The sequence below is a fragment of the Lepidochelys kempii genome, chromosome 6, assembly GCF_965140285.1.
Source record: "Lepidochelys kempii isolate rLepKem1 chromosome 6, rLepKem1.hap1, whole genome shotgun sequence".
NCBI classification, from domain to species: Eukaryota; Metazoa; Chordata; order Testudines; family Cheloniidae; genus Lepidochelys; species Lepidochelys kempii.
The window spans coordinates 76,900,128-76,927,667 of record NC_136385.1 but is presented as its reverse complement, the minus strand read 5'-3'; the positions used below and the strand labels follow the sequence as shown (position 1 = coordinate 76,927,667).

Genomic DNA, 27,540 nt, shown 5'->3' with positions numbered 1-27,540 from the left:
ACCCAGGTGCACACCCTACATATTACTGTAATAGTCTTTGTACAAAGTATGCTTTGTGAGATATCATTTGAAAACTCATAATTTGCTGGTTATTATTGTCCTGATAAAATTTGTGTGGCAACATTGTATGTGAAGTGGTAAGATTCCACTGTATGGTATTATTACCACATGTTCCAAACTGAGGTTGGCAAACTGGTCTGTCTCAAACAAAGCAATGTCCTCTCTGCTTAATTTGCACTTAAACAGTAAACAGAGTCACCAAGCAACAAGAGAAACAAACAAAGCTCCAACATGTGAGGAAAAGCATCAGGGAGCATCCTTTCCTATGGACTCTTTGTCTCCTGAATCTCAGCTGGAAATGTTTTTTCAAGAGGAGGACTGACACTAAAAAAAGGAGAGACAAACACCACACAGCATCCCTCTCTTTCTCCCTACCCATCACATCCATGGCACTAGAAGCAACAAAGGAAACATTCACTGGACTGGAGAAGAGGTTCTGACCTAAGAAGTTTGGTCAGTAAGACTGCTGAGAGCATCTGGTGATAAAACTTTGCTTTGAACTTAACATAGTTTGTTAAGTTAGGCACTAGTTGCGTTTTATCTTTATTTTTCTTGTAACCATTTCTGACTTTTATGCCTCATTACTTGTACTCACTTAAAATCTCTCTTTGTAGTTAATAAACTTGTTTTATTGTTTTATCTAATCCAGTGTGTTTAAACTGAACTGTTTGGGGAACTCCATTTGCGGTGGCAAGTTATGTGCATATTATTTCTTCTGAAGCAATAACAGACTTAATATAAACTTGTATTGTCCAGAAGAGAGTTGGGCATACAATGGGCATACATTTCTTGGGGAAGGTCTAAGGCTGGGAGTGTGTTGGGGTCACGCTGCAGTATAACCAAGGCTGGTAAGAGCCAACGTGTGGCTGGCTGGCTGGCTGCAGCACACACACAGACATAGCTGGGAGTGACTTGTATGCTGGATGCTGTTTGTGAGCAGTCCAGACTGGAGGTTACAACAGTAAAGCATTGTAAAGGGCACCCCAGGTTAGTGTAGGGGTGACACAGCCACTCATTAGTCTGGATTGTACCCTAGTATGTCACACACACCTATCACCTTTGTTTGGCAGAAGACTGGGTCACAGACACAGAGAGATTTAAAGTGTGGGACCACAACTTTATTATCTTTCCAAGCCTTCATGCCACATAATCAATATTAAGGGTTGGCTTTTTTCAACCTATCCCTAAGATGAATCCTGATCCTCTCCCACCCAGTGACGGATTGCTTTATGGTCCAATGGGGCCTGTGCACAGAGGCTCCGACCAATTGTGGGGCCCTACAGGAGCACCAGAACACTAGCCACAACCCCTGCTCCTCCTCTCTCCCACTCCTCCTCTTCCCCCTGAGGCCCTGCCTCCATCTCAGAGAAGCCTGTGTGGAGGTGGTGAGCAATTCCCCCTGCCCCCAAGCAGAGCTGGCTGAGTGCTGCTTGCCCAAGCCCCAAGCTGAGCTGGCCACATGAAGGGCCCCCCTACCCAGCGCAGCACTGGATTGAGGACCCCTCCCACCCAGCACAGCATTTGACCGAGGGACCCCCACCCCCACCCAGCACAGTGCTGGAGTGAGGGGCCCCCCGTACGGGGCTGGAGAGAGCCACTCTCCCTTCTTCCCTCCTTTCCCCTACTCTGAGCCCCTTTCCCCTACTCTGAGCCCCTTTCCCCCTCCCCGCCCCTCCCCAGCGTGGAGTTGCTCTCAGTCCCTTTCCCCTGCCCGCATGGCATGGAGATCTCCCGAGCCCCTCCCCTGTGTGGCACTGAACTCCCCCAAGTCCCTCTCCCTCCTCCCCCCGCTGGCCCTCTCCCCTCCCCCATGTGAAGCTGGCCTGAGCCACTCACCGAAGACCCTCTCCTGCCCTACACAGGGCTGATCCGAGCCCCACCACTCTCCCCTCCCACCTGAGCCCTGCCCCTCAACCACACAAGCTTCTTTTTGGCAAAACTGAGCACTGGTCCCATTTGATCTTGCCAACTGATCACCAGTTGCCAGCTGATCATCTTCCCAAAAAAGTTGGGACGTATGGGCCCAAAATGGGACATATAGTCATACTAGCCAGGGGTTCCCAAACTTTTTTTTTTTTTTTAGCCAATTGCAGCAGGGAGATTTATAAAATTCCCACCTCCTCCCCTGGCCAGGCACGATCACCATGTGCATTCAGGATGAGAGGGGCACAGAGCAGCCAAGCCTGCACTCCCACCATTCAGGACCACAAGGTTTGTCTTTCCACTGCTGATCTGATCAAACATCATCCCTGCTGAAATGGAGGTAGGGCAACATGAGACCCAAAAGTGGCTAATTTTTAAATGTCCTCACTAAAGCCTTAAGTAACTATCCAGAGACCCTTTGGGGTTCCAGTTTTTCAGAAAAGAATTGGCCATCTAGGCTGATTTTTCTTGCTCACTCAGTGTAGCAGTTCAGAATTCTTGTGTTACAACTGTTATTTGAAGAAGATGTGATACTGGCCAACTTAAAAATGAAGACAGGCAACACTTTGCAGGCCATGGGCAGACTCTTCCACCAAGAATCCAAAGCCATAAACTCAAATCTGATCCTTCAGGTTTCCAGTTTCTAGCCACTGTTCCTAAACTTGACCCTCAAAGTAATTCCTCACATGCTAGTGGCTTTTGTAAAGATATGCAACTAATATCAGGAGTGAGGGTTGGAGACAGTCACTGGAGAAACCTTCATCCCTCTGTGAATCTTGACTGAAAAATACACAAAAAGACTTTGACACCAGGATAATATTTTCAGTGGCAGAATCTAGGTGAGACAGGAGATGTCTATGTGTGCATGTGTGAGGCAGAGGGCAAAGTGGGGAGAAAGAGACAGAGGCCAGTAGTCACTGAGGAGGAAAATTCTTTGTGAAGCAAATGATCTGGGCAGAACAACAAAGAAGGGAGAAACATTCCAAAAACAACATCTACAAAGTGTGCTGCTGTTTAAAACAGATAATGGTAAGAGGCAAGCGAGATCAACCTTTTGCAGATTATGGAACATGAAAAAGATCACTTGACAAATGCCCTTTAAAGTAAAAAATACTACTTACTCTGCTCTTGACATCCTTCAGTTTCGGAAGAATTTCCAAACCAAATCCATCTGCTTGACCTCGTGTCCTGTTTCCCCCATTCATATAATTTCCAAAAGCCAAAATCAAGCCTAAAATTTCCTTCACACTTTTCATGTCCAGCAAATCCTGAAAGAGGAATACTAATTTGTAACATCAGGTGGTACAAGACATTTACAATACTTTTACTGTTGCCCAGGAATGTTACAATGATGAGACAGACAAAAAATATGGATTTCCCTAAAGCACTTATACCAATATTTACCATAATACCAGTGAAAGAGTCCCAACCATTTTCTACAATTTGTACTTAAAATACAGTAGTCATGAAAATGGCATTATGAGGTTCCATGTTTGTCACTTACTGATTCCACATCAAAGTAAAGTAAAGGGATGTTTTGTGATTTTGGGCTCTGGACACTATAGGAGTCAAGCTGGATATTTTTTCCCCTCCCTCAGTATTCTCAGTAGTAAAGATTCTGCAGTCCAAATTATTCCCTCAATCATCCCTCTACAAAACCAGGCAGCTTTCAATGGGGATTGAACAGGTGCTACTAGGGGAACAACCAGAAGACTGTGAACTTGCAGAGTTGTAACTGTGCATCAATTTGGCCTGCAGCAGCTTTCTTTCATTCTCTCACAAAATCACCAAACATAAGTTAGTCTTACTCTCAGAGCCCAGGATGCAGCGTTGGCAGTTTAAAAACAATTCATTCATTTGCAAATTGAGAAAAAGTATTATTATTATTTGTATTACAAAAGTGCATAAGAGCTCTAGTTATGGAACAGGACCCCAGTGAGGTAGGTGCCATACAAACAGAACAAAAAGACAGACCCTACCAAAAGAGTTTACAATCTAAGTAAAATCTGACATGGAATCAATGAGGTATAAACATAGAAGCGCACAATGCCAATTTTAGAGTAACATAAGACAGCAGAACCAAGTACTGCCATTCACAACACTACCCATTAGGCCACTGTGTCAGTTCTGGACAAACTGGAGAGAGGCCAGATGTGGACAAATTGGAGAGAGACCAGCGAAGGGCAACGAAAACAGTTAGGGGGCTGGGGCACATGACTTATGAGGAGAGGCTGAGGGAACTGGGCTTCTTTAGTCCGCAGAAGAGAAGAGTGAGAGGGATTTGATAGCAGCCTTCAACTACCTGAAGGGGAGTTCCAAAGAGGATGGAGCTAGGCTGTTCTCAGTGGTGGCAGATGACAGAACAAGGAGCAATGGTCTCAAAGTGTAGTGTGGGAGGTGTAGGTTGGATATTAGGAAACACTATTTTACTAGGAGGGTGGTGAAGCACTGGAATGGATTATCTAGGGAGTTGGTGGATTCTCCATCCTTAGAGGTTTTTAGGGCCCGCTTGACAAAGCCCTGGCTGGGATGATTTAGCTGGGGTTGGTCGTACTTTGAGCAAGGGGTTGGACTAGATGACCTCCTGAAGTCTCTTCCAACTATAATCTTCTATGATACTCATATTTTAAAACCTAACTTTCAAGGCTACATAAGAATTTTCTCCGTGGTAGAACTCAACATATAAGTAGAGCTGTGCAAAAAAAAAGATTTTTTGGTTTGTTGGCAATTCCAAAAAAATAAAATAAAAATTCATTTGGGGGTCAAACTGAAAATTAAAATGTTTGAAAATTTCACCAAATAGAAAAATTGAAAAAAAAGTGTTTCTGGGTCAAACATTTCATTTGATCCAAAATAAAAACATTGTTTGACATTTTTTCATGTTTATTAATTCAAAAAAATAAAGCTGAACAAAATTTCAAAACAAAGTTTTGAATTTACAAATGAAAATGTTTCATTTAAGAAATGTCAAAGTGAAACATTTTGATTTTTTTTTAAGTTTTTTTTACAACCAAAACAATTTGGTAAAATCAACATTAATCCACAAAATGTTTCAATGTCACCAAATCTGCATTTTTTGTTAAAAATAGTTTAAGCTGAAAAACCTAGTTCTACATGTAGGTTCTGAGTCACACAATGAATTTCTTTTAGAAATATTGGAAAGAGATACTATACCAATGTAAGAACACAATTGTTTGCCTGTCTAAAACAGAGATGGACCAAGAGGTTGGTGTTTGGATTCAAGATTACAATTCTGGCCCATCGCTAGATTAAAGTGATGTGTTTTGTGCATGAAATGGACATGGAATATGAAATATATAACAGTCTATAACCTGGTGCATTATATAAATTATCAAATTTATCAAAAGGCTAAACAGTATTTACATGGCAGACTGTAATCACTCTCTAGACTGTAGTAACACAGGCAAATAGTTTTTTTAAGAGATTTTATTTTTATAGCACAAAGACAGGAACCTAAAAACAAACTGTAAAGGGAAGAAATTGAATAGATTGTGTCTTCTCCTTCTGAGATGTTATCTTTAATTTTGTATTAATCCATATGAAGTACAATGTGTAGTATCTTGTACTATGAAGGTGACACAAAATGATGCAGATGTTCTTACTCAAAGAAATTATAAGAGGAAATTACTGCACAATAGAGTAGCCATTTCAAAAATGTTAATAAGAAAGGGCTTTATTGTTAGTTTGCTATCTGCCCAGACTAAGGGGCAGTGGATTATTGTTCTGCACCTGGGGCAGACTCAGGGAGTCACAATCAAGCTCCCACCCCAGTTTCCCTGCTGCTTTAGGGAGAGAATAAGCTGCGCTGGTGTAACGTCGACAGACCCTGGTCGATGGCGGGCAGGATTGAACCCAGGACCTCTGGAGCTTAGTGCATGAGCCCCTACAGCATGAGCTAAAATCCAACTGCCTGCTAGCTAAGGCTGTAAAGCAGACTCATTTTCTCTCTCTCTTTAAGTGGTCTTGGTGCCACTAGATGGGACAGAACACCACACCCAGAAGGTGTGTGGGTTACAGTGGGTCTATACCCAGTGCACCATATGGGAGGTAGGCAGGGCAAGCCACAGTCTGGCAGTAAACCATTTTAAATTGCTTTAAAAAAAAGAAGAAGAAGAAAGGGCCTAAAGCTAGTATGGATAATGAATGGCCTCCATGTAAACACACACTATCCCTCCTAGGCATTAAAAACTGAAATTTGGGTCCAGAAGGAAGAAAAATAAATTCAGTGGTGAGATAAATGGTGAGAGAAGTTGATGACAAAATGGGTACGCTGTAAAAGATAAGGCAGAGACACCGGCCCTGATTTTGCATTCAGTGGACCACACTTCACCTGCTTGGGGAAAAATCAGAAGAAAGGGAAAGAGATGGGAGAGAAAGTGACTGGGAGTCAAGAAACCTGGATGCTATTCCCAAGTCTGCTTTAGAATTGCTCTGTAACTTTGGGGAAGCCTTTCAAACTCCATGGCCCTGATTCTTATTTACACAAGGCCACTTTTTACCACCCTGGTATTGTAAAAGGACCTTAAAGTGAGTGAAAAGTAATTTAAGCCCCTTATCATTGACAGAGTGGTGTCCTTAGTATAAATGAGGATCAGGTGCTTTGTGCCTCAGAAATTCTGTGTGTCTTAATTCATTGTTTATAATGCACATTCTATAGGAAGCACCATATAAACACACAATGTCATTGTTTTTATTACTATTTGGAAATACTGTGTGAAATCTTGTTTGTTTTTAACATTCCTAGGGTTTTAAGAAAGAAAGCTCATTTTTAGGACTACCTAAGTGGTTTTGTTTTAATGCCATGGCAGAATATGGTTTGGCAACATTTCTGATCTGAGTGCTGCAAATAAATACAAAACAGTTTTTGAGACATTTGAGCTCTGAGGGAGCTTTGTTTTCAGTTCACAACATTTCAGTGACATCACAGGTATAACCAGATTTACACTAGTCTCTTCTACACTGTTCGTTTCCTCTTTTTTGGCTTGTCTCTTTGTTTGAATTGGTTTTTGGGGCTCATTTTCCTCTTGAATTCTCACTTTATCCCCATCTTCGGACTCTTCACTTTCCCCACACATTATACTCTCTCCCTCTAAAGCACCTCCAAATCCACTTTGCCAACATGTGAGCAGAGCAACAAGTCAAAAAACAGATCCTGTCAATTGCACCTTGCTCCTTCACTCACAGGTGGAGTGGGGCAGCAGGTAGTTCAGAAGAGGCTCTTCTTATGGTAGGCCAGACAATTTAGTATGCTTGCCTTTTGCATGAATGCTTGTGGTTGCCATCCCACAGTATTCTTGTCAGCAAGTTAAAGAAGTATGGGCTGGATGAATGCACTATAAGGTGGGTAGAAAGTTGGCTAGATTGTCGGGCTCAACGGGTAGTGATCAATGGCTCCATGTCTAGTTGGCAGCCGGTGTCAAGTGGAGTGCCCCAGGGGTCGGTCCTGGGGCCGGTTTTGTTCAATATCTTCATAAATGATCTGGAGGATTGTGTGGATTGCACTCTCAGCAAATTTGTGGATGATACTAAACTGGGAGGAGTGGTAGATACACTGGAGGGCAGGGATAGGATACAGAGGGACCTAGACAAATTGGAGGATTGGGCCAAAAGAAATCTGATGAGGTTCAATAAGGATAAGTGCAGGGTCCTGCACTTAGGACGGAAGAACCCAATGCACAGCTACAGACTAGGGACCGAATGGCTAGGCAGCAGTTCTGCGGAAAAGGACCTGGGGTGACAGTGGACGAGAAGCTGGATATGAGTCAGCAGTGTGCCCTTGTTGCCAAGAAGGCCAATGGCATTTTGGGATGTATAAGTAGGGGCATAGCGAGCAGATCGAGGGACGTGATCGTCCCCCTCTATTCGACATTGGTGAGGCCTCATCTGGAGTACTGTGTCCAGTTTTGGGCCCCACACTACAAGAAGGATGTGGATAAATTGGAGAGGAGTCCAGCGAAGGGCAACAAAAATGATTAGGGGTCTGGAACACATGCCTTATGAGGAGAGGCTGAGGGAAGTGGGATTGTTTAGTCTGCAGAAGAGAAGAATGAGGGGGGATTTGATAGCTGCTTTCAACTACCTGAGAGGTTGTTCCAGAGAGGATGGTTCTAGACTATTCTCAGTGGTAGAAGAGGACAGGACAAGGAGTAATGGTCTCAAGTTGCAGTGGGGGAGGTTTAGGTTGGATATTAGGAAAAACTTTTTCACTAGGAGGGTGGTGAAACACTGGAATGCGTTACCTAGGAAGGTGGTAGAATCTCCTTCCTTAGAGGTTTTTAAGGTCAGGCTTGACAAAGCCCTGGCTGGGATGATTTAATTGGGGATTGGTCCTGCTTTGAGCAGGGGGTTGGACTAGATGACCTCCTGAGGTCCCTTCCAACCCTGATATTCTATGATTCACTGTTTAGGTTTTCTTCTAATCATATAATCAATTATTTCTATTACTGTAACATCTAGGAACCCATTCTTTTTCTTCTAAAATGTATGTATTTATTTATTTTCTAGGGTTTTACTGATCTAGTTTAATTCATTTATTAAAGTTGGCTCTGATGCTGGTCTCTGTGTTACTGTAAGACTCTATTCGGTTCTGCAACATTTGAAATTTCTTTACTGAAAATATCTATCATTTTACATGAAATGACTAGCACTATGTAAGTTTATTAAAATCTGCTATTCCGCTGGAATGAAATGTTGTTATGTAAGAGCCATATAGTGCTTTTAAATTCCTGCAAAGTTAATGAAACTGCCGAATTATTTATATTATACCTCAATTAGCTTTAGGAAGCAAAGAAATACATAGTATTTTAAATAAACTTAATTTGTGATTTGCTTTCATTAGACTGGCAGAACCTACCTTAGAAGCACGAGTAATAACATCCACTTTACGATGCACTGAGGTTATCCCCTCAGAGAAAACAGATTGGAAGATTATACATTGGGCACGTTCTGCAAAATTGGGGATCTGGGATAACTCATACAAAAATCTGTGAAAATAAGAACTATACTGTAATACCAAATCATTACATTTCACATCTTTTGTTATAATATAACATGTCAGAGTAATAGTGTCAAAGAAAGCACATACATAAAGCAATCTTTCTTTATTTGAATTGTAAATGAAATATGATAGAACAAAATAACTGTTTCATGATCTTTTGCACAACATTAGAGAACAGACGAGATCTACTATCAAAGCTTGTTGGTGACAAGCAGAAGGACCAGCAAAGTGGAGATTTCTGTTCCACTACTCTATGGACAGGAGTGTGTGTGAGATAAACACTGCCCTGTACTGGATGAAAACAGCTCTGTACATCGGTTTATCAGTTTGATTGTTTGGTGTGTTGCTAAATAAAGAGTATAACAGAATAACAACAATTAAAAACAGAAAAATACCCTTTTGATCATCTAGCCAAGTGTTTCCCAAAATGTTGGTGTACATTTGCTAAAGGGCTACAAAGGACAAGTTAAGGACAAAGGAGATGCCTAAATTAAGATGGGCAGGACTTTAACACCACATGGCAGGAATGAGGTGCATGACTGGTTTCATTTTCATGACTACTCTTCATTTGAAATCCCTTGATATTGTGCTCTATTCTGGTCAACTCACCATAGGATAGGATTTGAACGATCCAGCAAATGAACCAAGTGATTCAGGGTTTTAAAGTGCAAATTATAAAATACGATTAGCCTGACATAACTCAGGAAAAAAAGGAGACAGTGAAGCATCTCACAGAACATTTTGTTGTTTTGAAATAAAGGAATGGATTAGTGACAACACCTGGTTACTTAAAACAAAAATCTATAGTCTGAATCTGTGGAATGATCGACCCTATATTGTAATTAAGGGTCATCATTACCAACAGTTGCCACTTAGGGTAATATTGGATATCACAGTTTTCCCATTATGTTGAGTATAAAATAAATATGATAACTGTACAGTTATCATATGGTAAATAGAGATTTTTTTTAATGAGGACACCACAACAATTCAGGCAGACATCTTTTGTACAAAATGCAGGTTGGATTATCTATCAAAGTCAAAAACCAAACAAAAGTGTAAATTAATGCAAGAGGGTACTGGATAAAGTTTTGAAGAGGACAGAATACGCTGGGTTCACTCATTAATTGTAGCTTGGAGTTAAGAAAGGTAAGTGTTTGCCTAACTTCAAGATATGATGGAGTGCCCCATTGACCGAATGTAACTTTTTGATGGCCCTTAATACAACATTCTACTGATGATCTACTGTAAGCACAGAGGGTTTCATATCAGGTACTCTACCCTGGCAGTGTAAAGACACCTTAAAGAAAGCTTATATAAAATGTATACCCACTTGATGGCTCCTTTACCCTGACAGACTGCTGTAAAAAGGGCCTTAGTGTAACTTTGAATCAGGCCCAAAGGCCATCATAGTGTAACTATATATGAATCATAGCATCCATTGAATTGAAAGACAATGAAGTTATCATTTTTACCAAGAAATAATGCACCAGTTTATATTTATTCACATTCTAAAAACATCAAGTTTAGTGAATAATTTGAAACAAAACTGATTCTCTTCTCATGCCAGTGAAATTCAAAAGGACCACCACTGAAGTCAATGGAGATACCCCCGTGTAAGAGAGGGGAGAATGAGGACTCAGTGTCATAATTTGGGGAGAAGCAAATATTTTACCTTCAAACAAATGACAGTTCTCTACTTACTGTGCTCAATAACATGGTCAGCAATAAAGCCCCAAATTGCATTTTGCTCCCATTTCCCTGTCTAGCAATGATTTAGTACTAGCTAGAACTACAGGAAGATTGCATTTCAGCCAAAATGCAATACTTGGAAAGAAGCTAGAGCATCTGTGTCCCTCAGACAAGACCCCATGTTGTGGTCAATTACACATATAAATCTTTTCCACTCTAATGAATATTAGCATTTTAACAACTTTATTATCAAGAAACATAATTTAGGGGCACACTGCAATACTGCTAAGATACATTTACAGTGTACATCAACAATAGCAAATATAACATGCCAGCAAAACAAATCAAAATCACATGTGCAGGAGACCATTATTGATAACAGGAAAGCTTTCTGTTTCTCTGGAATTTTAAAACGTTTAAAATTAGCAAAAGCTTCTTTTAGACTGTACTGAATTTAGCCCAACACTTACAGTATTTTAATCCATAATGTTACCATTTGTAACAATTTTAAAAACATGGCATTTCATATTTAACTGTGCTTTGAACCTTACCAATGAAAATGCAGTTAGGTTTATGTCCCATAGTAACTAATTTTAATCTGGGCATACAAGGTTGGAACTCTTGTGTACTTAATCTTTTGTGGGACGAATGTGCTTAACGTAGTTCCAACAAAAGCCCCTGGGTCCGCGTTTATTGAGACTCAGTGGATAGTCGTAACAGCACAATTGATTTATTGAGTTTCCAGAAAGTGCAGTATTTTGAATGGCTTATAAAACTGATGTAAGAGCATCTCTGGGGTTATGGTCAGAGCAGAGGGTGGTCAGGACTGGTGGTTGGAGCGACAATCAGAGGCCAGGAATAGCACCAAAGACCAGAATCAGTGTCGGAGTCAGGAACCAAGTACAGCTGGGAACAAGGCTGGGACAGGATGATCATAGCTGCGGCGGGAAGCATAGAACCATAGAACTGTAGGGTTACATGGGGCCACAACGATCATTTAGCTAAACCCCTGCCAAGAAGCAGGATTTGTTGTGTCTAAACCATACAAAACATATGGCTATCCAGCCTCTTTTTGAAAACCTCCAGTGAAGCTTCCACCACTTCCCTAGGCAGTTTGTTCCACTGTTCTTACAGTTAGGAAGATTATTTTGAGATTTAATCTAAAACTGGTATAGAATCATAGAATATCAGGGTTGGAAAACACCTCAGGAGGTCATCTAGTCCAACCCCCTGCTCAACCCTGGTATGCTGTAGTTTGTATCCATTGCCTCTTGACCTGATCTCTATGGCAAGAGAGAACAATTTTTCTCCATCTTTTTAATGGCAGCCTTTCAAGTATTTGAAGGCTGATATCATGTCTCTCCTTAATCTCCTCTTTTCGAAACTAAACATACCCAGTTCCTTCAGCCTCTGCTCATATGGCTTGCCTTCCATTCCTTTGATCAGCTTTGTTGCTCGCCTATGGATCCTTTCCAATTTCTCTACATCCTTTTTATACAGCAATGACCAAAGTTGGATGCAGAACTCCAGCTGAACCCTAACCAGAGTCCAGTAGAGTGGTACTATCACATCCTGTGACTTACCAGCTATGCTTCTGTTAATGCAACCCAAAACTGCATATACTTTTTTTGCAACAGCATCGCATTGCTGACTCATGTTGAGGTTGTGATCAACCACGAGTGCCAGATCCTTCTCAGCAATGCTGTGTCCAAGCTAGTTATCTCCCATTCTGTATTTGTGAATTTGGTTTTTCTCCCCTAAATGTAGCACTTACATTTGTCTTTCATTGTGTGTCTGTAGCCCACTTCTCCAATTTGTCAAGATACCTTTGAATTTTAGGGAGCAGGTGCTGGCCTGGTCCAGCTGCTGGGCTAAAGAGAAGGCCTGGTGACACTTCTCAGCCAATCAGGGGGTCTGGTCAATCAAGATGTTCAGCTTAGGTTAACTAGCTGGTCCCAGGCTCAGCACAGACGTTCTCCACCATTTCTCTGGCCTGTACATCTGGACTGTAGCCCTCCCAGTCCACCAGGTACTGGAGTTTCCCCCTAACTTACTAGGAAGAAAGAATTCATCAGATCAAATATTACTCCTGCCCTCGAACGGTTATGGATGGTGGAAGTGGGTTGGAGCGGTTCAAGAAGGGGTTCTCAGAAAAGGCTTTAGAAGGAAGTTATAAAATACAGGATGGATCTTTAGGGCCTTGGGTAGCTTCAGATTGCATGTTATTGGATTGACCTGTTCCAAGATCTTGAAATGGCCCAGGTACTGGTAATCCAGTTTGGCTGATGGGCTTTAAGATTCTGGGTGGATAACCAAACTCTGTCCCTACAACAAGGTTGGGGAAGTTTGGTGACCCTGGTTAGACTGGTGCTATAAGCTTCTTTAGAAGATCTTACATTTTTCTTGAATTCTTGGTGCACTTCGAGCAAGTGAGTAGCCAAGTCCATGGTGGTAGGTACCTGGGAACTCGTGGGTATGTCTGGATGAAAACAAGGTTTAAAGCCATAGTTAGCAAAGAATGAAGTTTGCGTGGGTTGCATTATTGTAGGCAAATTCCACAAGGAAAATTAGTAATTAAAAAAACAGTGAAGATACCATTCTAGAATCTGGCTGATATGTTCTGTTTGCCCATTGATTTGCGGGTGATAGGCAGAAAAGGTGAGGGACTCTATGCCAAGAAATCATAGATATACCCACCAAAAAGGGGAGATGAACAGGAGCTCTGATCCGACATGAGGCCAGTTGGTGATCCATGGTAACGGAAGACATTCTCTAGGAAGAGACATGTTGTTTCTGATACAGTAGGGAAGGCATGGCACAGAACAAAGTGCACCATCTTAGGAAATCAACCATGACATGGATGCCACCTTGCGTGGGTCCATAGTTTGTCCCTTGAGGAAGACAATATGCCCCAGGAATTCAGTCATGTCCTGGTCAAATTCACACTTCTTGAGCATCACATACAAGTGGTTTTAGGAGAATCTTTCTAAGATTCAGCATACATGTTGATCACGATAACCAGATCCTCAGTAAAAATGAGGATCTCATTGAGGTAGCTAACCACAAATTGGTCCAGCATGTCCCTAAAGAGATCATGAATGAAGCACTGGAAAGTCACCACAGTGTTGCACAAGCTGAAGAGCATAACCAAGTACTAAAGTGTCCATACCAAGTGTGAAGGCTGTCTTCTATTCATCTCTATCTCTAATCCGAACTGGGTTACAAGCTCCACAAAGGTCCAACTTGGTAAAGACCTTGGTGAAGCAGAGTCTCTCAAAGAGTTCATTGGTAAGGGCTACTGGTTCTGGACTGTAACATGGTTTAATGGCTGTTAATCCACACAAGGCCACAGGGAGCCATCCTTCTTACCAATGAGAGAGATGGATGAACCCCCTTTGCAAGTTTTCTTGGAGATAGCTTCAGACAGCCTATAACTCATTTTCTGAGAGAGAACAGATACACCCAAAAGGGATCACTGCCCCAGGCTGGAGGTCAACAGGGCAGTCGGAGATACAGTGAGGTAGCAAGATGTCAGCTTTCTTTTTGTCAAATATGTTAGAGAAGTCTTGATATTTGGCATGTACCACTGGGACTGTTGAAGAGACCATAGGGGTTGCGAAGGATCCTTTTAGACTAAGCCCCCTGTCTTGGAATCTCCTGGGAGATAGGCAAAGAAGCAGAGTATTTATCTCTGTGGTTGGATTTTGGGAGGCAAGATCCCAGCAGTATGGTGAACTAAAATGCACCATGTCAGTCTGCGAGCAGAGATATGGATCATGGGCAATGAACCAAGGAATACAGAGGAGAACAGGAGAATGTGGCATATGGATCAATCCAAACCGAAGAATTTCTTGATGACCTTGAAGGGTAGTGACCTCTAAGGGGCAGTTAGGCGAGTGGCAGCCTGTAGAGAGGAGCGGTCCATCAATGGACACTATTAAATCAGGGAAACTTTGCATTTGGTGATGACATTATACTCTCACGTAAATTCAAGTCCATTAAATTACCTGAGGCGCCAGAGTACCAGCAGATAAATGTTGGTGCAGGGTACCAGAGCAAGGGGAAGAATGCCAAACCTTCTATTGGAGCTGGGTGCTTCCTGACTGGGATGCAGACTGGGCCTCTGCAGGGCAAGTCAATGCTAAGTGTTCCAGTTCTCCGCAGTATAGGCACAGGCCTGAGGCCTGTTTTCCTCTATGTTAGAGAAGCGGGGCCCAGCTTGGTCAACCTGCATGGACACAGGCTGTGGGGAAGGCACAGAAAGTTGGTTGGCTGGAGTCAGAGTGATTGGTAGGGTCAGGAAGCTAATCTTCTTACTTGGTGGTGTTCCATCAGGCAGTTGTCAGTCTTTATGCACAGTTCAATTAGGGCATCTGACCTGTCAGAGGCTCCATCTGCACCAACTCATCTTTGACCTCATCATCTGAGCTGAGCTTCCTGCTCAGTGCTAGTGCTGCATAGCCTCATTCCATTTGGTGGCTGCTACCAAGTGTTGAAACTCCACGGCATAATGAGCAACTGGACAATGCCTCTGCAGCAATGCTTGGAGAGCAGCCTCTTCCATACGCATGCGACTCAGGTCATTGAAAATCATCGCCACGGCTTGAACAAAAATTCTCAATTGGCTCAGAAGAGGACTCAAATTCTCCAGCAGTGGAGAGGCCCAGGCTAATGCCTCTCCAGTCAGCAGGCTGATAAGTCCTACTCAGGAGTGGACAGGGGAAATGACTGAGGGCGCAACAGAAATAGGGCCAGCACTAATTCAGAAACTTGAGGAACTTACTGCAGTCGCCAGCTAACTCGTCTAGCAGGGAAATTTTTGGTTCTCGAGTGGCTGGAGTTGGAGCTGCAGGTGGCATGGCCTATGCCTAGGTGCCACATTCTGGGCCTGCAGGGCAGCGACCTGAGTCTGCAGATTCTGCAAGAGACTCACTATCTCTGACAGGGAGACACTGGCCCTAGCAGTATCCATTCTGCTAGCAGAACCTGTCCCTTCTTTCAGGAGGAGGATGCTCAAACTGTCATGGAATGGGATGTGGGTGGTCAGGCCTAGTGGTTGCAGCAGTGGGTGATCAAGCTTAGTCACTTAGAGCTGGAGTCAGAGGTCAGTAGTCAGAGCCAGAGTCAAGAACCAAGCAGGAGAGCAGCTCTTGAACAGACTGGAGCAGGGCAGGAGCAAGGCTGGGAACAAGGCAGGCACAGGAGCAGCTGCAGCTGCAAGAAAAGCACTGAGCAGCAGCCAGGGCTGCTGTTCCTTGGCTTCAAAGCAGGCCTGGTAGGTTTGGTCTATCGAGGTGTTCAGCTGAGGTCAACTAACTGGTCCCAAGCTCAGCTGCAGGCCCTAATTCCTGACCACTGGTTGATAATTTCATTTTAAAGCAACATTTAAAAAAAGAAGTCTCCTTAATCAACATCTCTCAATAACAGGTGAAATCATGGGATAATTAGGTAAGGATTATAAGAACTGTTTTGATAAAGACGAGATGGTGAGAAAGCAGACTCATTTTATTTGGAATTACCAACAATAATTGGTTTCTTTAAAATGCCTCATTTTTAACTACAGAACAATGATAGCATGAAACTGACAGGGTGACTAACGTGGACCAACCCCTCCCCACCATGATTTACAAAACTAGGCATGGCCTCTTATAATTCCAGAACACTAAGCATGATTCATATTTTCCAGGACATAAAATGTGCTTATATTTATTTCACTCAGCCCTGGTCTACACTAGGAGTTGAGGTCGAATTTAGCAAAGTTAAATCGATTTAACCCTGCACCCGTCCACACGACGAAGCCCTTTTTTTCAACTTAAAAGGGCTCTTAAAATCGATTTCCTTACGCCACCCCCCGAGAAGGGGATTAGCGCTGAAATCGGCCTTGATGGGTCGAATTTGGGGTACTGTGGATGCAATTAGACGGTATTGGCCTCCAGGAGCTATCCCAGAGTGCTCCATTGTGACCGCTCTGGACAGCACTCTCAACTCACATGCACTGGCCAGGTAGACAGGAAAAGGCCTGCGAACTTTCAAATTTCAATTTCCTGTTTGGCCAGCGTGGCAAGCTGCAGGTGACCATGCAGAGCTCATCAGCAGAGGTGACCATGATGGAGTCCCAGAATCGCAAAAGAGCTCTAGCATGGACCGAATGGGAGGTATGGGATCTGATCACTGTATGGGCAGAGGAATCCGTGCTATCAGAACTCCATTCCAGTTTTCGAAATGCCAAAACATTTGTCAAAAACTCCCAGGGCATGAAGGACAGAGGCGATAACAGGGACCCGAAGCAGTGCCGTGTGAAACTGAAGGAGCTGAGGCAAGCCTACCAGAAAACCAGAGAGGCAAACAGCCGCTCCGGGTCCGAGCCCCAAACATGCCACATCTATGATGAGCTGCATGCCATTTTAGGGGGTTCAGCCACCACTACCCCAGCCGTGTTGTTTGACTCCTTCAATGGAGATGGAGGCAACATGGAAGCAGGTTTTGGGGACGAGGAAGATGATGATGATGAGGTTGTAGATAGCTCACAGCAAGCAAGTGGAGAAACCGGTTCTCCCGACAGCCAGGAACTGTTTGTCACCCTGGACCTGGAGCCAGTACCCCCCGAACCCACCAAGGCTGCCTCCCGGACCTGCCAGGCAGAGAAGGGACCTCTGGTGAGTGTACCTTTTAAAACACTGTATATGGTTTAAAAGCAAGCATGTTTAATGATTAATTTGCCCTGGCATTCGTGGCTCTCCTGGATATACTCCCAAAGCCTTTGCAAAAGGTTTCTGGGGAGGGCAGCCTTATTCCATCCACCATGGTAGGACACTTTACCACTCCAGGCCAGTAGCACGTACTCGGGAATCATTGCAGAACAAAGCATTGCAGTGTATGTTTGCTGGCGTTCAAACAACATCCGTTCTTTATCTCTCTGTGTTATCCTTAGGAGAGTGGTATCATTCATGGTCACCTGGTTGAAATAGGGTGCTTTTATTAAGGGGACATTCAGAGATGCCCGTTCCTGCTGGGCTGTTTGCCTGTGGCTGAACAGAAATGTTCCCCGCTGTTAGCCACGGAGATGCAGGAGGGGCTAGCCACACGGAGTGGGGAGGCAACATGCGACCGTGGAACGAAAGCACATGTGCTATGTATGTAATGTTAACAGCAAGGTTTACCACGAAAGAGTGTACCCATTGTTCTATAAAATGTGTCTTTTTAAATACCACTGTTCCTTTTTTTTTCTCCACCAGCTGCATGTGTTTCAAGGATCACAGGATCTTCTCCTTCCCAGAGTCTAGCGAAGATTAGAAGGTGAAAAAAATGCACTCGTGATGAAATGTTCTCTGAGCTCATGCTGTCCTCCCACACTGACAGAGCACAGACGAATGTGAGGAGGCAGACAATGTCAGAGTGCAGAAAAGCACAAAATAACCAGGAGGAGAGGTGGTGGGCTGAAGAGAGGGCTGAAGCTCTAAGGTGGTGGCAGCATGATTAGAGGAGGCAGAATTCAATGCTGAGGCTGCTGGAGGATCAAACCAATATGCTCCAGTGTATGGTTGAGCTGCAGGAAAGGCAGCAGGAGCACAGACTGCCACTACAGCCCCTGTGTAACCAACCACCCTCCTCCCCAAGTTCCATAGCCTCCTCACCCAGATGCCCAAGAACGCGGTGGGGGGGCCTCCGGCCACCCAGCCATTCAACCCAGGAGGATTGCCCAAGCAACAGAAGGCTGGCATTCAATAAGTTTTAAAGTTTTAAACTTTTAAAGTGCTGTGTGGCCTTGTCCTTCCCTCCTCCACCACCCCTCCTGGGTTACCTTGGTAGTTATCCCCCTATTTGTGTGATGAATGAATAAAGAATGCATAAATGTGAAGCAACAATGACTTTATTGCCTCTGCAATTGGTGATCCAAGGGAGGTGGGGAGGGTGGTTAGCTTACAGGGAAGTAGAGTGAACCAAGGGGCAGGGGGGGTTTCATCAAGGAGAAACAAACAGAACTTTCACACCGTAGCCTGGCCAGACATGAAACGGGTTTTCAAAGCTTCTCTGATGCACACCGCGCCCTCCTGTGCTCTTCTAACCACCCTGGTGTCTGGCTGTGCATAACCAGCAGCCAGGCGATTTGCATCAAGCTCCCACCCCGCCATAAATGTCTCCCCTTTACTCTCACAGATATTGTGGAGCGCACAGCAAGCAGTAATAACAGTGGGAATATTGGTTTCGCTGAAGTCTAACCGAGTCAGTAAACTGCACCAGCACACTTTTAAACATCCAAATGCACATTCTACCACCATTCTGCACTTGCTCAGCCTGTAGTTGAACAGCTCCTGACTACTGTTCAGGCTGCCTGTGTATGGCTTCATGAGCCATGGCATTAAGGGGTAGGCTGGGTCCCCAAGGATAACTATAGGCATTTCAACATCCCCAAAGGTTATTTTCTGGTCTGGGAATAAAGTCCCTTCCTGCAGCTTTTGAAACAGACCAGAGTTCCTGAAGATGCGAGCGTCATGTACCTTTCCCGGCCATCCCATGTTGATGTTGGTGAAACGTCCCTTGTGATCCACCAGTGCTTGCAGAACCCCTTGCAGTTTATGAACTCTCCAGCTTGGTGCTCCGGTGCCAAGACAGGGATATGGGTTCCGTCTATGGCCCCACCACAGTTAGGGAATCCCATTGCGGCAAAGCCATCCACTGTGACCTGCACAATTCCCAGGGTCACTACCCTTGATATCAGCAGATCTTTGATTGCGTTGGCTACTTGCATCACAGCAACCCCCAGAGTAGATTTGCCCACTCTAAATTGATTCCTGACTGACCGGTAGCTGTCTGGCTTTGCAAGCTTCCACAGGGCTATTGCCACTCGCTTCTCAACTGTGAGGGCTTCTCTCATCTTGGTATTCTTGCACCTCAGGGCAGGGGAAAGCAAGTCACAAAGTTCCATGAAAGTGCCCTTATGCATGCGAAAGTTTCGCAGCCACTGGGAATCATCCCAGACCCGCAACACTATGTGGTCCCACCAGTCTGTGCTTGTTTCCCGAGCTCAGAATCGGCATTCCACCGCATGAACCTGCCCCATTAGCACCATGATGCCCACATTGCCAGGGCCCGTGCTTTGAGAGAAGTCTGTGTCCATGTCCTCATCACTCACGTCACTATGCTGACGTTGCCTACTCGCCCGGTATCGCTTTGCCAGGTTCTGGTGCTGCATATACTGCTGGATAATGCGTGTGGTGTTTAATGTGTTCCTAATTGCCAAAGTGATCTGAGCGGGCTCCATGCTTGCCGTGGTATGGCGTCTACACAGAAAAAAGGCGTGGAACAATTGTCTGCCGTTGCCCTGACGGAAGGAGGGGCGTCTGACAACATGGCTTACAGGGTTGGCTTTCAGGGAATTAAAATCAACAAAGGGGGTAGCTTTGCGAGAAACTGAATGGACCCCTCAAGGATAGAACTCAAAACCTCAAGGATAGAACTCAAAACTGGGTTTAGCAGGCCGTTGATTTCACAGAGGGAGGGAGGGAGGAGAAAATGAATACAAAACAAATCTGGTCTATTTCTTGTTTTGAGCCACTTCATCTATCTTTATACATCTTGATGGCAGCAGACTCTGCAGTACAACTGCTAGCCATCGTGAACACCTGGGTGCTCAGCAGAAGACGGTGCAGTATGACTACTGGCCATCATCTTCTGTTCCCTGCAGATTAAAAGACAGTGCACTGCTGGTAGGACTGAATCGCCATGAGATGAAACAAGGGAAATGACCTGGTTGAGTCACTCCCATGTTTGCCCAGGCGCCCGATTAAAAGAGCACCCAGGACTACGTCGATGACGGCTACCAGTCATACTACACTGTCTGCTGCCAAAAGGCAATAAACTGCTGCTGTGTAGCAATGCAGTACCACGTCTGCCAGCACCCAGGAGACACACGGTGACGGTTAGTTGAGCTGGCTCCATGCTTGCTGTGGTATGGTGTCTGCACAGGTAACTCAAGAAAAAAGGCACAAAACGATTGTTTGCCCTTGCTTTCACAGAGGGAGGGAGGGAACGGGGGCCTGACGATATGTACCCAGAACCACCCGCGACAATGTTTTAGCCCCATCAGGCACTGGGATTTCTACCCAGAATTCAGATTGGCGGTGGAGACTGCGGGAACTGTGGGATAGCCACCCACAGTGCAACGCTCCGGAAGTCGACGGTTGCCTCAGTACGGTGGACACACTCCGCCAACTACATGCACTTAGAGCATTTGTGTGGGGACTCACACAATCAACTGTATAAAAAAGCTTTCTACAAAACCTACTTCTATACATTCGACCTAATTTTGTAGTGTAGACATACCCTCAGAGATATAGCAAATAGGTTGCCAAAGATTTAGACTCTGTGAAATATCAAATAGTCACAAAGTATCATGCTGTAGGCCAAGGATCATCTGAGTGTGGTCAATGAAAGCACAAAGACAAGGGATAGATGAACAAGATTGTATATAAATTTGAAGGACATTCGTATTCTGAGGTCTTAATATTTGGGAGATATTCATACCCTCAGACGTTAACCTATTCCCCCATATGCAGATGTCAGCAACAGCTGCTTGGCTTGCTCTGATGGTAGGAAAGGAGAAAAATCTTTCTGCCCTCCAACACCAACCTCCAGCCTTAAAGAAACTACGTAAAAACATATCCCCTCTGTGTCCCAGCTCTCACACTCAGATGCCATCTCTGCTGCCTCCGTTCCTCCTTCATCATCCACATATTTCCTCCCACTCTCTTATACCAAAGATGACTGAGCAGCAGCATAGTGAAGAGTAGAAAAGTGGGGCCTCAGTGTGGGAACACAGGTGGTAAGGAGAGTGATGGGGGCCAGTGGAGGAGGAGGAGAGCAGTAAAGAGGAAGGAGCAGCACGGAGGGAGCAGAAACTAGTGCTCGGCATAAATTTGGGATCAAATACATTGTTTTAATAAAAGACAGGTTCATTCTGAATGATAGGATTATAATTCCATTTGGGAATTCGAGCAATTTGAATTTTGCTTTTGGGGTTTATTATAACAGCAAATTCTATGGCACCTTTCCATCCAAGCACGTCACTGCTTTACAAATATTAATTCAGCCTCAATACCTAGGAGAGGAAGATAAAGCATTTTAAAAATGAGAGCATGCAGGCACAGAAATTGTGACTGCCTCAAGGTCACATAGCAAAATTAGTATATTTCATCTGTCGTAGTGGTCCCAGTCAATAGAAAGTTATACACAGTACATCAAAAAAGGGACTATATAATCACTTTTCACACCATCTCTTGAAATAAGGATTTTTTAAGACTTAACCAGCCAGATTTCTGTCCCTACACTCCCTCGGCCTCCTAGCAAATGGCGATTCTGCATAATGGAAAAATATATTTTTTTAAATCTTACTGTTCTGGTTTGTCCAAGAGCTTCAGTTCCTCTTCTTTTGAAGTCTCATAATACTGCTTTATTTTCTCCAGTTCATCCTTTTGCGCTCTCTGTGTGATTATAATTAGAAACTAGCAATAAGAAGCTTTCCTTTTAAATACAATCAACCCATCTTCTTATTTGCTGATCTCTAAAAACCCCACCCATTCTCTTTTTACATACTTTCCCCAATATCATACATGCTACTGAAAATGCAGAGCCTCACTTCATGTATTCTATATATATTAGTGTGACTGAAAGTGAATCTATATGCTAAACTCATGCCATTGTCTTTTGCTCAAGGTCAAAAGATACAAAAATGTGATCAGTAAAATGTATTCTCATCCTGATATCAGTAATAATTTTACAATTATGCAGGGTTTTTTTGTCTCATAAAGTTTCTTGATAAAGTTGAGAACATGCCTTATTCAACAAATCCTTCATCTGCTTTACTTAAGTTGGTTTTACTTACTTAAGTTGGCTTACTGCTTTATTTAAGTTGTCCCCTATTCTACCAGTAATGCTCATTTTTTTCCAAATTTGGTAAGGACTTGATTCAATATAATTAAATTTGTTCAGGCTTCCTTACCAAAAGTCACTGCTTTTCCACATTCCCACATGTACACAAGTTTCTGTAGTGCAGAAGTGAGGTAATATAAAAGATGAACAGGGTACTCTGTACTATTTCTATAGGCATTCCCCTCCTTTCTCAAAGTAATGTTGATAAACATTTTTTCTTTCTGCTTACATTCAATAGAGTACAATTCAACACAGTATAATTTGTATTTCATTTTCATTGTAACTCTATACTGAGTTGCCTATGTGTCACTTGTAAGACACCATACAGGAACATGAAAAATTATTCAGAAAATAAGAGGTAGGCCCAAACCACTACTCAAGACCCAAAGAGTCCCAAACTTTGGGGAGATTGAGGTCTGCAGCTGAACTTTGTGGCTCTGCTAAAATGAGAACATTCGTAAATGGTCACCATTTTTACATTTTGTACTCTCTTTTTTTCCCCAACATCCCCCAGGAATGATACTTAGTATACAGATCAGGAGACAGAGTTGAATTATGAAGAACACTTGATATCTTTCAATGTTTCTCACCTATGTGATTCAAGACTTATTTTCTCTGCTTTGTCATTATATTTATCTTGGCTGGATCCTACTGAAGAACTTTTCTGAGGATTTTCTCCTTTAACTACAGCCTAGCCAGCATTTGCACCTATAATGCTGTTTCCCTCACTGTAGGGGCAAGTGCTCTCATGACAGAGACCCCCTTTTCATAGCCAGCAGGATATAAATACAGAAAGTTGCCATAAACCCATCACCACATTCACATAACTATTTCTCTATTTTCATTTTGTAGTTGAATTTTGCACCTGTATTATTTAATTCCGTGAAGCATTCTATGATACTGTTTTATGAAGGTCATAATACAAAATCAAATTTATTCTATTGCATAGCAGATTAATACCTCTGTGCACCAGTTCTAAATCTTACATTACAGAAGGCCTTCAAATTGTCCTATACTCCAGTTTCCAAAAACAGCCCCTAAACATGTTTCCACATTTACCTTCCCATTTTACAGATTAGAGAGAGAGAGTAGAGAAAACCCCTTCCCCACAACGAGATTGGGAATATTCCTTCCCAGAGCTTAAACACTTCAAGGTCAAAGATATCTCCTGGCAGCGTCCTGTAGATGCTTTGCTTCCCCTTCCTCTGCCAGTTACTCTGCCTCATAACTCAACTCCCTCTAGAGCTTCCTGGTTACCAAATAGAAAGCTATTGCACACTGCACTGTGTTGTAGAATAGTTGGCTCGGTCAGGCAAGACAAAGCAAATCATATATTATGGCTTAAAAGTAGACTTAAAGTTTGAGGGGGGGAAGATCTGGAAAGGGGACACCCTCCCAGGCTATGACTTAAAGAAAAGTGAAACAAGGGGAGGGGAGAAGGAAAAGTCTGCCCAAGGTATGATAGGAGTGAGAGAAGATATAGACAGTGAGAAGGAGCCTCTTTGTGGTGGGAGGCCAATATTTTGTGGGGGAGAAGATGACAGGTCATGCAATGTCTTTTGTTGCAATTTATTTAATCTTAATCCAGCTCCAATTGGATTGGATTGGTTTATATTCCCACTGGGAGACTTGATCTGGCAAAATACATGCATTGTGTTGGCTAACTACATTTTGATGATATCCACTAATACTCTTACATTCCCTAAGAAAAATCAATTTTTATATACTCTCTCTTGTGTAATACAGTCACAAAATAAAATTGTATTTATTTTTTGTGTGTGTTTGCACTTGGTAAAAATCTGAAACTATGAATATTGTGCTCTTACACATGTTTTCCTGTCATACTTACATTCTCATACAGTGCTTCCAGTGTTTCCAGGTCGACTATGGAGTCATCCACATTTAGTGTAGCTGTAAAGGATAAAATAAAAAATTACACACTAAAAAAACATATTGGGTTAACCTGTTTTCTAGGTAACATATCTTGCATATCTAGGTAACACAACTGGACAGAAAACAGAATTGAACTCCAGAAAATTTTTTTGAAGTTTTTGATTTTTTTTTGTCCCAAATTGGGAGAAAATCAAAAATTCTAAATATGTCACAGGAGTTGAATTTTCAAAACATTAAGTTTCAGAGAACTGTAATGAATTTTTTCAGCTTGCTCCTGGGGCTGCCTGACTCCCAATGCAAGTGGCTCTATAGGTTGGGCCATTGAGATGGGCACCTAGGCAGTCGGGGAACTGGCTGCCCAGGGAGTCAGGCAGCCTGGGGACCTAGCCTGGGATGGGAGTTGCTCCAGGAGAAAGCTGAAAAAATTCATTACTGTTCTCCAGAAATGGACTTTTTAAAAATGTAGCTCACTTGAAAGATTAATGTTTTGACTTTTTCCCAATTTGGGACAGGCTGCTTGGGAGCCTAAGAACCCAGGGAGCTGATCAGCTGGCCACCCAGCATCCTGGGTTGCTTGGGGAGCTAGACAACAAGGAGCCAAGGAAGTGGCCAGTTGGCTGCCTGGCACTCCAAGGAGCTGGCCAGCTGGGGAACCTGGATTCTCTGGCTTCTTAACAGCCAGGATGTCAAGGAGTCAAGAGGCTAGAAGCCCTGGTAGGCTAGGCTGGCGTGGAGCCTGGAATTGCTGGATCCCCAGCAGCCTGATAGGTGGGCTGCTGAAGAGCTGGGAAGCTTGGGGAGGTGAGCAGGTGAGCTGGCAGGAAGCCAGGCAGGTTTCTCTCAAACATTGACAGAACTGACATGTTCCTACAGAATGTTTTGATTTTGTTAAAGCAGCATTTTTCATTGGAAACCTGTTCTGTGGGGAAATTTCCAATCAGCTCTAATAGAGATATATGAACTTCTCTATTCAGCAGATTACTGTTCACTTCATTTGCCCAATGGAATTTAAAAAAAAAAAAAAAGGAAAAAGGCTAAACTAGTTCCTACTGAAGATCTGAACTTCATGGTATTTAATTCTATCATCTGCGTGTCTCACTGCAATTTAATTTAGGCACTACATTAGTCATGTTTTTCAAAACTAAATCAGACTACAGGTATATTAGGTACACTGTGAAGTGAATATTCGCTGCCAATAAGATTTTTTATGTAATGTCACAGAACTGACTAAAGATCTCATTTCTTCTGAAAACAAAATGTGTTTTTATCAAGATTCAGAACATTAAATTAATTTAGGCATATAATTTCAAGTCACTTTGTATCCTGAATCTAAATTATTTGCTTACATTGAATAGTAATAGGAATATTAATAGCATCACCACCAAAACTTAGGTTTCAGTAGTTTTCTATGTGACCAGTGGATTATCATTAGTTGGTACCCGATCGATACCTTTAAATTTCAGCTGTATTTGATTTCCTCACTTATATATTGAGATGTGATCACTTGCAATTTTAAAAGATATAAAAAGCTGTTGTTGCATTCGCCATCGATGATGTTTGAATTAGGCAAGGCACACATCTTTAAATAATTATTCAAAAGTAATAAGGTTTCTCCCCCACTCCCTCCTACCCCACGATTTTACATTGTGAAATTAACCAGCAGGCTAGTAAATTTTCTCTGTGGCAGGCTAATTAATTTTATTAAAACGATCAGTGACATTTAGAAGGCTTTAAAATTTTGTCTGTCAATTATGATTCCATCTGTTGTTGACATTACATCTTGGCTAGAGGGGAAGGAAAGTGGCAGGGAGAAAGGTATTACCAATGGAAAAAAAGGAAGAATACTTCTATATTTGTCCCATTTTTAGAACTAAAATGTTTAGACAAATACAAAAAAACTAAACAGCTAAGCTAATTACTTTATATTCAAATAAACATAGTTAGAGATGGAATTTATTAGATCATCTACCTGCCAATTGAAGCTTGTTCTATATAAGACGTTTTCTAATGTACTATCCAGTCCAATTTCAAAAGGTCCCAAGAGACTGGGACTTCTCTTGAAAGATCATTTCTACAGCCTAATATATCTCATTATCAAGACATTTTTCTGATTTTTAGCTTAAATTTTCCCCTCTCAGTTTCATTCCTCTCCCATCCAACCTTGGGCTATTGAAAAATGTATTTAAAAAGGGAAGATTTTTATTATTTTTTTTAGTAGATTTCACCGGTATGTCTTTCCATCAGCTTCTACAGTACGTATAGTTGTTTAGTTCAAACTGGTAAATGGATTTGCAATGAAGCAATGTACAACAATTTTTACTACTTCTATGGATGAGAAAAGTAGTAATTAATGACAAAGATCTTAAATGTACAGAAATATAATTATAACTGGCGGTTTAAATTACAGAAAGTACAAGAATGATAACTCAAAAATCAGGATTGTTGTTATATTAGTGCTTATATCTCCAAATGGAGGATGGTTTACTGGACAGAAAAGGCTCCAACATTACGGACATTTTTCATTTTTATGCTAAATACCCAAATATAACTATTGCTAAATACAGAAGAGTACAATAACCAGTCACATTAAAATAAACTGAGAGGATTAAGCCAATCATTGAGCCTCAAAATGATAAGGGGAAAAAATAAAATATTCCAATATATTCTGATATATAAACAGACCTAAAACTGAATCAATAATAATCAATATTAAGCTTAAAATACAAAGGAAGATGAGCATGAGTTAATTTATCTTTTGAACAACTGATTACTTGTATTAAACAGCACGGAGATACTGCTTTCTGACTTATTGCAGTTATTGCTAAGGCACAGGCAGACAGTTGAGCTCACCTGCTATCAACTGAATTGGGGCCTAAGGGCCAGATTTTTAAATATATTCAGGCACCTAAAGAATCATGTAGATCTCTTGTGGGATTTTCAAAAGTGGCAGTTGGGCATCCATGTGCTTTTGAAAATACTTCTAGTCATCTTTCTGCATCTGTAGGTGCCTAAATACCTTTAATAAT

At 42.5% G+C, this 27,540-nt stretch overlaps 1 protein-coding gene across 2 annotated transcripts in view; it reads right to left on the bottom strand.

Annotated features, from left to right (window-relative positions):
- Positions 1-27,540, bottom strand: part of LOC140913108 (formin) — a 246,752-nt gene that overhangs the window by 98,426 nt on the left and 120,786 nt on the right. For both annotated transcript variants that reach the window (XM_073348842.1, XM_073348843.1), the window contains 4 exons: positions 24,471-24,532; positions 22,085-22,173; positions 8,858-8,987; positions 3,105-3,251 (listed from right to left, as the gene is read on the bottom strand). In XM_073348842.1, the coding sequence (XP_073204943.1) occupies positions 3,105-3,251; positions 8,858-8,987; positions 22,085-22,173; positions 24,471-24,532 (428 nt within the window). The remainder of the gene's footprint in view (positions 1-3,104; positions 3,252-8,857; positions 8,988-22,084; positions 22,174-24,470; positions 24,533-27,540) is intronic.